General features: G+C 44.3%; 1 protein-coding gene across 1 annotated transcript; it reads right to left on the bottom strand.

The window, feature by feature from the left end:
- Positions 1-6,114: 6,114 nt before the first annotated feature.
- LOC112241045 (beta-1,3-galactosyltransferase 2-like) lies at positions 6,115-10,412 on the bottom strand. Its single transcript, XM_042304662.1, has 5 exons — positions 10,267-10,412; positions 8,767-9,113; positions 8,386-8,516; positions 7,888-8,277; positions 6,115-7,710 (listed from the first exon to the last, which is right to left on the bottom strand). Exons 1-5 carry the CDS (start codon positions 10,269-10,271, stop codon positions 7,498-7,500), a joined length of 1,086 nt encoding a protein of 361 aa, XP_042160596.1. The 5' UTR covers positions 10,272-10,412; the 3' UTR covers positions 6,115-7,497.
- Positions 10,413-10,740: the final 328 nt, after the last annotated feature.

Below are 10,740 nucleotides of genomic sequence, written 5' to 3'. Positions count from 1 at the left end.
CAGGGACTGATTTAGACCTGGGACACCAGGCGGGTGATTCCCCTCTGATCAGGGACTGATTTAGACCTGGGACACCAGGCGGGTGATTCCCCTCTGATCAGGGACTGATTTAGACCTGGGACACCAGGCGGGTGATTCCCCTCTGATCAGGGACTGATTTAGACCTGGGACACCAGGCGGGTGATTCCCCTCTGATCAGGGACTGATTTAGACCTGGGACACCAGGCGGGTGATTCCCCTCTGATCAGGGACTGATTTAGACCTGGGACACCAGGCGGGTGATTCCCCTCTGATCAGGGACTGATTTAGACCTGGGACACCAGGCGAGTGATTCCCCTCTGACAGACTAGCTTCCCTCCAGGCCTGAGGGCACACACTTTCTAGTAGGTTTAAATTGAAGATGTGGCAAAAAGGAGTGGCAATATCGTCAGATCCCGGTGGCTTATCTAGAAGGCCAGCATCCCGGAGACGCCTCTTCACTTATGACATTGAGACTGGTGTTTTGTGGGTACTATTTAATGAAACTGCCAGTTGAGGACTTGAGACATCTGTTTTTCAAACTAGACACAAATGTACTTGTCCTCTTGCTCAGTGGTGCACCCAGGCCTCCCACTCCTCTTTCTATTCTGGTTAGAGACAGTTTGCGCTGTTCTGTGAAGGGAGTTGTACACAGCGTTGTATGAGATCTAGAGGTCGACCAATTAAATCGGAATGGCAGATTACTTAGGGCCGATTTCAAGTTTTCAAAACAATCGGTAATCAGCATTTTTGGACAACGATCATGGCCAATTACATTGCACTCCACGAGGAGACTGAGTGGCAGGCTGACTACCTGTTATGCGAGTGCAGCAATGAGGCAAGGTAAGGTGGTAGCTAGCATTAAACTTATCTTATATTTTTTTGTATTGTTTAACAATCACTAGTTAACTACACATGGTTGATGATATTACTAGTTTATCTAGCTTGTCCTGCGTTGCATATAAATCGATGCGGTGCCTGTTAATTTATCATCGAATCACAGCCTACTTTGCCAAACGGGTGATGATTTAGCACTGTCGTTGCACCAATGTACCTAACCATAAACATCAATGCCTTTCTTAAAATCAATACACAAGTATATATTATCAAACCTGCATATTTAGTTAATATTGCTTGCTAACATGAATGTCTTTTAACTAGGGAAATTGTGTCACTTCTCTTGCATTCTGTGCAAGCAGAGTCAGGGTATTGTCATGTTTGTCGTAATGTTGAGACCAGGGCGCAGCGTGATAAGCATACATTCTTCTTTTAATAAACGAAGAACACTTTAATAAATGAAGAAGAACTATACAAAACAACAAAACAAACGTGAAGCTATAAACACGAGTGCTGACATGCAACTATACATAGACAATAACCCACGAAATACCCAAGGAATATGGCTACCTAGATATGGTCCCCAATCAGAGACAACTTAAGTTCCCAAGTTTCTGTGTTGTGGTTTGTTAGGTGTGTGTTTCAGGATGGCTTCCTGAAATCCCCTCAAGCTCAAGCTGATTGGTTGACACCATGGCTAATTGGAGAGCTGACCCCGCCCTCTCGTCAGAACGCAGCTGCTGTCAATTACCAACACTTTTTACAGCTGTATTACAAACCAGTGTTCTGTTGCTCAGGGAGATTGATTGTGATATAGAGAATTCAATTGCTGAGAGCTGTGTTGGTTGTGTTTCAGGGAGCTGAGGGTTATATAGTGTTGGTTGTTTCTCAAAAAGTGATTTGGTATGTACTGTTGTTGCTGAGGGAGCTGGAGTATGTACTATGGTTGCTGGTTATGTACTATGTTGTTGCTGGTTGGGTATGTACTATGTTGTTGCTGGTTGGGTTTACTGTTGTTGCTGGTTGGGTATGTACTGTTGTTGCTGGTTGGGTATGTACTGTTGTTGCTGGTTGGGTATGTACTGTTGTTGCTGGTTGGGTATGTACTATGTTGTGCTGCTGGTTGGGTATGTACTATGTTGTTGCTGATGTACTATGGAGCTGGTTGGGGAGCTGGTTGGGTATGTACTGTTGTTGCTGGTTGGTTGGGTATGTACTGTTGTTGCTGGTTGGGTATGTACTATGTTGTTGCTGAGGGAGCTGGTTGGGTATGTCTGTTGTGTCAATCGGACACACTTTTGATGATTGAAATGGTTGGTTATCCTGTTTCATTTGTTCCCAGGGGGGAAGGGGAAGGCACCTAGGGAGTGCTTAGGCAAGAGGCCCGTGGGCATACATACCCATAGTATATTCACTGTCTAGGCACACTAGGTAAGACCTGGGCGGAACACACCCTGTATTTTGGTTAGGGGCACCAGGTGGTGCTAAATTAGGTAAGTAGTGGTTAGGCAGGTAGAGGGGGCTTTGATATTTACTTTCTTTGCTTTGGTTCTGTCCAGCACCTTTTCCCCATATTACCGTGTGAAGGAATAAATTCCTAGTAAACGGTAAATCCTTACTCGCACCTACAGTCCATACCTCTTTCACTTCACTGAGAGTTGAGTTGTAGGAGGGTGTTGTGTTCCCTCTTCATAGAGGTGTGCGTAACAATGATAAACAGCTGCCTCTGAGAACCAGTCTAGGCAACCATAGACCTAAACCCCCTAGACAATACAAAAACGAAACAAACCACCCTCGTCACACCCTGACCTAATCAAAATAATAAAGAAAGCAAAGATAACTAAGGTCAGGGCGTGACAGTGACATTAGCTGTCTGACTTCATTAGCAAGCCAATTTTCACACCATAAACTCAATTATTTGATCAGATGAGTTGGCTAATGTTGCTCAACATTTCTCTGGCTAGGTAACAGAGAATTTGATCTGTGCTAATACTTGTTCTGCCACACTTTCTCCCTCACCTCAAACATTCCAAATGCCTGTTTTTCAGTTACAGCTCATGAAGTACACTTCATCCCCGTGGTCATCAGGCTTCTCACCTAACATTACCTCTGTTTTCGTTCAGGGGATGTGCTGCTGTAACTGCCTTTCTACTCTATGCGGTCTTTCCAGAGCACGTGCGGATGCTGTAACCAGAGTTGCTAGCGCCTCAGTAAGGAAAGTAGCTATTGGCTGTCCTAAAAGTCACTAGAAGTCGCTAAATGATGTCGTCACCGAAATGACATGTGCATGTACTTGTGATGGACGCTGTAGGAGAGGAATAACGTTGTGGGAAAAAGACACCCTAAATATGTTTAGAACTACAAATGAACTTCTGTCGATTCTTGTCGATTTATGTCACAATTCTAACCCTCCTTTATCCGGACTTGGGATTGGCAAAAGTGACCCAAAAGAGACACTCTGGCGGAGGTATTTAGTTAATTATTTATTTTAGTTTGGTTTTTAACCTTATGTTCTACTTTGGAGCCTACAAGTTACAGTAAAACATGAACATTTATAACCATACAATTTTATTTTTTACATACAATCTACATTAACAATCTAAATGGACCAGCAATGGCAATGTGAGAATTATGGTAACTAGTCTGGCTTTAATTCAGGTTAATAGTAGTTTTCCAGACCCCCCTCCACACACACAGGCTGTACTGGCTCACAGAGAGTGGGTCATTGTCTTTTTGGTCAAGGCTCTCTATGGAAGGTTCAGCAACTGAGGGAGCGGACTTAAATGAGTAAGCAGCTGATGAGCCAAAAAGATGCAAAACATTATCAGGCAGCTGGTGCTCATAGCAAGCCTCACCAGACAGCTTCAGTCCATATCGAATGTACAGGATGGAGTTAAGGGTCTGCAAGGACATCCCATTTCTAGTTATGCTTTTTACCACACTCATCTGGCGGAATACTCTCTCGACTTCAGCATTCGAGTGTGGCAAGGACATCACAGACACAGCAGCCATGGCAAGTCCTTGAAACGGGTTGATATCAGCTGCATCCCTGAACTTCCAAATCTCACTCCAGAAGCTCTGTTTGTTTTTTGTCTCATTCCATTTACTAAGATGGATGGCACGCCATTGCTGGGCAATCTTGTCTATCTCTGCAGGGGAGTAGCCAAGGAGCTTGGCTATGTTTTCTATTTCTCCAGGGCTCTTATTGTGCTTTATAGTTTCCTCCACATTGAAAACTGACATGTACTCTTCAATGTTGTCTGGCAGTCTCACCCTCAACTCCTTAGTGAGGGAGATGGTGAAGGCTACACACCACTTTCTGACATTGTTTTCATCCTCAGGCACAAGGTGGAGCTCAGCTGCCTTTGAACTCAAAGGTAACCAAGGTACAGTTTGGGACTGATGTATCCATCTATTGGCTCTTTGAGTACATCAACATTTCCCAGTGGATTCAGCACCCTGCTGGTCAGAGACTTGATCAGGCTTACCAAGCTGGCAAGTAGCTTAAGAGGATCTACTTGCTCTCACCCAGCACTACTGTACCTCACTGATGGGTGAGAATTGTCTGTTAATTGACTGATTAGAATATTCTGCCCTGAAACAATTGTATGGAATTGATTAGAATGTATAAAATCAATAAATGTGTAGTCCTAGTCAGAATTAAGGTAAAACAATGTCTATGGTATTTTAAACAGACTGTCTGAGCTTGGTGCCGACCTGACTAGAGATTTGGGAGAGAACGGGGAGTACATCTCAAGGACAAGGTCACCATCTCTGTCGGCTGGGTAGTGAGACAGTGTGTGCGTGGCAGGACGTTTGTGTGTGTGTGTGTGTGTGTGAAGTCAGTATAAAATGAATTGTATTCTTTACTTTGAACGTTCTGTGAATAAACATTTAACTACTTTAGCTGGGCCTCCGTCTTTCATTCGACCAGGATCTTACAAATTCTGGTTTGCAGCCAGAGTAATAATTCAATTGGGTTATGTACCTGGAGAACAATTCTCTTATCACTCACCCAGCACTGACTTCAAAAAAGTCAGATACAATATGTTGAGGATCACTGTACACGGAGTATAAACCCTCAGCCATGTAGCAGTGTTCACTGTACATGGAGTATAAACCCTCAGCCATGTAGCAGTGTTCACTGTACATGGAGTATAAACCCTCAGCCATGTAGCAGTGTTCACTGGACTTGGTGACTGTGAAATACAGTGTCTAATCTGAAATACAGTCTAATAAACAGTCTCAGCTCCCACTGGTCCAAAATGCGTGAAACCACGGATTCAATGGAGAGCCAACGTGTGGCACACACACCTTGGTTGTCTGTAAAGGTTTCTCCCCACAGTGGGTCTCATATGGCCTTATAGGCCTCCCTGTGCTTTGGAGACACTGGACCAGTTAAGTCTCTCGTACCAAGTACTCCACACTACAGGGATGGTGTCATTGGAAACATGACTTACAGCAGAGAGTGGAAAATAATAAGAACCAGATGAGGCCATACTCCTCCTTCAGCACTTTATGGACCCCATTGTTAATCCCTGTCATAACAGAGGCATTGTCAGTCCCTATCCCCAGGAGTTTCTCTTTAAGATAACACTGAGGAAAGCCACAACAGCACGGGCTATAGATTTGGCATCTCCTCCCTCCAACTCAAGCCCCAGAAATGTTGATACAATTGTCTGCTTGGTGTCAAAGTACCTTATCACAACCCCCAGGTACTTAGACACTTACATCCGTGGACTCAGGAGGCTGAAAACGCTAGTCACCCACATCTGGGACCAACTTGTTCAGAAAGTATGATACTAGAACACCATGAATCATTTGTGCATTGAAGTGGGTAACAGTGGTGGAGTCTGAGAACAGTTCTACATGCTTCTCCAATGTGATCACATGCCAGCATGGAACAGTGTTCAGCGATAGCTAATGCCATGGTGGCCAGAGTCCATTTATTTTAACCATTGTCAGCTTGTTTTGGATGGAACTTAAGCTTTGCCTTTTGAATATGTTTTTGAGTTGTCATGTGTTTTTTTACATTAAGTTTGGCGTAGAAATCAGCCTTACAATACAGGCAGTATGTCTGTATCTCCAATAAACGGCTTCAACTAGCCTTTGAATTCAGGGTTTGATTCCCACTCCTTTCTGTATTTGAGTGTACAGTTTAGACTGACATGATGAGCTAGCCAGCTAGATGTTTAGCTTATGTCACAGAGCGGCACACACACAGTGGACAAGGTGAGTAAGTGACTGAGGCTGTATGAGTCAAATGCAATGATTTATTTTTGTGCAGTGATTTATTTTAGACAGAACATTTTACATCCCGCCCTGAATGTAAGCCAGGGCGAGATCAGCCAGCGGCAGCTTCCCACATGCGCTGTTCATTTGCAGTCTGGACGCGGAGGGGTGAACATCTCCTGCTCTGACTGCAGCTGGGAGCGAGGACTGGGCCGCCAGTGAGTGCTTTGGAACTGGGGTGGGGCCCACGGCAGCACCCGCTGCTCGTTGAGAAGAGTAAGAACGATATGTGCTTTCACGTCAGTCTCCAAGTCTCTAATAACACCAGAAAAAGTTGCTAGTGTTGTTGCTAGAGGGGTCTGAATACTCGCTAAATATAGTGACAAAGTCGCTAAGTTGGCAACACTGGCTGTATCTAGCAAATTGGTTGTCTCTTCAGTCGCTTGCTGCGCTGCATTCTGTTATGTAAACGATTGGCTGAGCCTTGGATACAGCCAGTGTTTCGCCAAATGCGCGTCACTCGTTCGCTTACAGCCAGTAGTGATCCAACCCCACACACACACACACACAACTTCTCTCATCGGATCTACACAAATCACGTAGGTCACCTATTTTGGATTCAAAACGGCAAATTTTGCCAGAAGGAGACTAGTTTACATCCCTGTGATAATGGGCCTCTAAGCCTATGTAGATATTCCATTACAAATCAGCCATTTCCAGCTACATGAGTCATTTACAACAATGTCTACACTGTATTTCTGATCAATTTGATGTTATTTTAATGGACAAAAAGTGTTTTTTACCCAAAACAAGGACATTTCTAAGTAACTCCAAATTTCTCAACGGGACTATATGACAAACATACTGTTGACATGTAGGCTATTGCCTTGTGTGGTAGGTTGATCATAACCAACCATAAAATAACACAACATATGTCAGCCAATGGCAATGTCCACTTTAGGTATAATGCCGGGAGCCGCTTGTGGATTTGACAGTGCCACCTCCGACACCAATACAACCACTATGCGGGTGTCGGCTAGCGCAGATCTGATAGGATCCAGTCTTAAGGCTCTAAGGTATTACACAAATATGTAGCTTGGGATCTTTTTGTTGCAGCATGTGACAGTTGAAAGGTATTGAGACAGGCCCAATAATCCATCTCCAAAACCTATCCACCTTCACTGCACTACAGTCAATGTAAAGGGAGGGGTTGGGGTATACATTAGCAAAATACCAAACAACCTATGGATCTCCCAACAAGAGTGAACAGATGTCTCTTATGCAAGAGCCAATGTCTCTTACCCAAAGTTCCAATTCAACATCTCCAGGAAGGGAAACATACAGGAAGTGTCTTCATGAATTCCGTTTTCCAAACAGGAAGAAGCAATGGTTGCTGTGGTGATTACCCTCTCAGCACGGCGGGCCGGGCCTTGTGTAGTCCTGCCAGTACCTCAGCAGCTGGCTCACTTTGGTCGTCGTCACGGCAACCACGGTGGACAGTTTGCAGCGTCCGTAGCTGTAGATGGGGTTGACGTCAAAGAGCGACTTGCTGGGAGGATTGGTGGGGGAGATGCCCAGTCGCTTCAGACACATCCCCAGGTAGGCATCCTCGATGTAGATGGGCTTGAATGAAATTAATCGGATGGATGAATGGCAGGATTAATTCAATAATGACATGCTTTGTGAATGCTACATAATAATAAAGTGTTACCAATGAATGAGAGAAATAAAGAAAAAAATAATACTTTAAGTCCCATACATAGGAACATTACCTTAGCAAAATACAGAAGATCAACATACCTTGATCTGTGGAGTGACCCCCATGATCTTCTTGGGGAGGTCCATGGACATGATGTAGCTAAACCCCAGAGGGTACGGAGGATACTCCGACTCAGCAATCACCTCATAAGGCAGGAAGAACTTGTTGTTGGGGTTTCTCAGCACTGGGCTGTGCCACCAGACTAGACCGGTCATGTAGTTCTGTTTGGGAGTGTCAGGGTTGACCAGCATGGAGACAAGGTTCTGGACGTTGAGGAACACGTCTGAGTCAATCTTCATGGCGTAGGAGGCCTCAGGGCACCGCGAGACGAGCCACTCGAGGATCACCATGGTCTTGATGGTCAGGTTATGGTAGGTGTCCTTGAAGTCGCTCTGGAGAAGGTCGTGGTGCGTCCGGCTCTCCTGGTTCACCTTCGAATCAGATCAGAATCAACTCAAGTCAAATCAAACTATTTCAATATTAACAAGCCCAACGCACTTAAAAAAAAACTAAAAAAAGCTAAAACATTCAAGACCAACCTTCTCCTGCAGCTCCTGGGCACCTGGTCCTCCAGGAAGTCCTAGCATGAATAGAGTCTGTACCTTCTTCCCCTGCACCAGGGTCTCATTACCCCACGTCCTGCGGATGGCGTCCCGGGAGGCCAGGTTACCTACCGGAAATGTACATGTTAAAAATGTGTTGGAAATACAATAATTACACAATAACACATTTTACTGTAACAATTTCTTCCAGTCGGCTTTCACAAACACCTGAAAATTAAAGCTAGTTTGGATTGCATTTTTAGTTCCTACATACATTTAAAATGTATTGGAAACAGGTTATCACTTCACATGCAATGGATCATGTTAGAATTGCAAACAGAATGTGTTAATTGTGTGTGAAATTTCCAGTAGGGTTACCAGGCGCCACGGGGGCCATCAGCACCAGGAACGGGGCCTGATTCCCGGTCCGACACTTCTCCGGCTCATCCATTATGAATTTGTACCCCCGCGGGTATGCCACGTGGTACCGCCCAGGATCCTCCCATTGGACACCATTCCGATTGGTCAAGACACGCGGGTTCACCTGATCATCATCAGGAGTCTTTCCAGTGTGACTGATTACCGAGGGTCGCTGTGGGTCGTTCCACCAATTCAAGGCGAAGGTGGTGTAGGTCACGGAGACAGCCACTGCCACCAGGATGAATAGAAAACAGGGTCTATACAGCCTTCCAGAAAGGGCTGTACAGGATTGCATCAGAGCTGGGCTGATGAAGAGAGAAAGGATAGAACGAGTGAGAGGGGTCAATGGTTCTTGCCACACTGTTGTACAGAAGTACCATTTGAATGTATAAACATTTCTTGAAATCACCCCTTACACAGCAAACATGAATATATCATTAAGATGAATATTCATATTTAATTATTCTCTCATATACTATACCTCTATAAGACCAAGTGACATGTGCATGTCTGCAGTTATTATCAATGAAAAAATATAGCCTGCCTAAAAGAGAAGTGGCATTGTGTTATGTGCAGTTGAACAGCATGAAATCAAAGGTGAGGTTTTCACATGATAAGACAAATTGATAAGCTATATAAAGAAAGAAATTAGAGATAACATGACGCTGCTGCAACAGATGCCATGTTCAGAACTGGGAACTATTTTTCTTCGAGTTACCAGTTGTTTTGAACGCGACATCTGTTGCAGCAGGGTCATGTTATCAGGGGTCTTGAAAGCACCAAGAGTAGGCTTTTTACATGACCACGGTTTGCTTTGCCCTTTGCACATGAGATTGTTTACAAAGACAATTGCGTCTGGTGTACTGGTGGTGTAGTTGACTACAATAACTATTTCTTGGCTGTCTGACAATCACATAATTAAATTGTATAAAGACAGACAAGTGTTAGAAGTCCAGGGGTGGGCAATTCCAGTCCTGGGAGGCCTGATTGGTGTCACACTTTCTCCATCTCGAGAAAGCACACCTGATTCATCACATTGCATTCTAAACTGAGGGTCATGATTAGGGGATTATTGGAGTCAGGTGTGTTAGCTGGGGTTGGGGAAAAACTGTGACACCAATCAGGCCCTCGAGGACGGGAATTGCCCACCCCTAGACCATGGATATCAAACACCGCTCTAGTTACTAGGTGTGCTGGCTGTTGTTACACCCCAGCACTAAAACACCTGTCATCATTGTGGCTTCAGTCGGTTTATTTGAATAAGGCGTGTTAGCACTGGGCTGGCATATGCTGGAACTAAAGTTTGCCCACATCCAGTAACATACTCTACAACCGGGAAACTATATTTGATGACGTTCAGTGTAATCCGATATGACTGGATCATAATAGCGTGAAATAACTAATACACACCCTCAAAATAATGTCTACAAACAATCTCCAGCTTTAATTGACACATACCTCATGTTTCTTTGTATCAAGTCCGGCTCATGACGCTCAACGAGATTTGCACATGGTTGACGTCTTCTTTCTTCTTCCTCAATGCATGTTGACGACGGTGATATGAGCAAAGAATTGGCCGCCCACAGGTAGAGAAGGAGCCACTGTAGGTTGGGTGGCTTTTGTTTTTTATTCTCCACAGCCCCTCCCACACACCGCACACTCAGCTAGCTGCGTACCTGGCTCCAGGAAAGGAGAGGCCACAACTGACAGATATAAATGTATTGTATAGACCTGAAAAGATTGCACTGAATGAAAAGTATATCTGTTCTAAATTGAGCATTCTATAAAGTTCGAGATAGAAATGTATTGTACAGTTGAAGTCAGAAGTTTACATACACCTTAGGCAAATACATTTAAACTCTGTTTTTCACAATTCCTGACATTTAATTCGAGTAAAAATTCCCTGCCTTAGGTCAATTAGGATCTCCACTT

The sequence above is a fragment of the Oncorhynchus tshawytscha genome, linkage group LG02 (assembly GCF_018296145.1).
Source record: "Oncorhynchus tshawytscha isolate Ot180627B linkage group LG02, Otsh_v2.0, whole genome shotgun sequence".
Classification (NCBI taxonomy): domain Eukaryota; kingdom Metazoa; phylum Chordata; class Actinopteri; order Salmoniformes; family Salmonidae; genus Oncorhynchus; species Oncorhynchus tshawytscha.
Note: the sequence above shows the minus strand (reverse complement) of the source record. Positions and strands in the feature narration are given on the sequence as shown.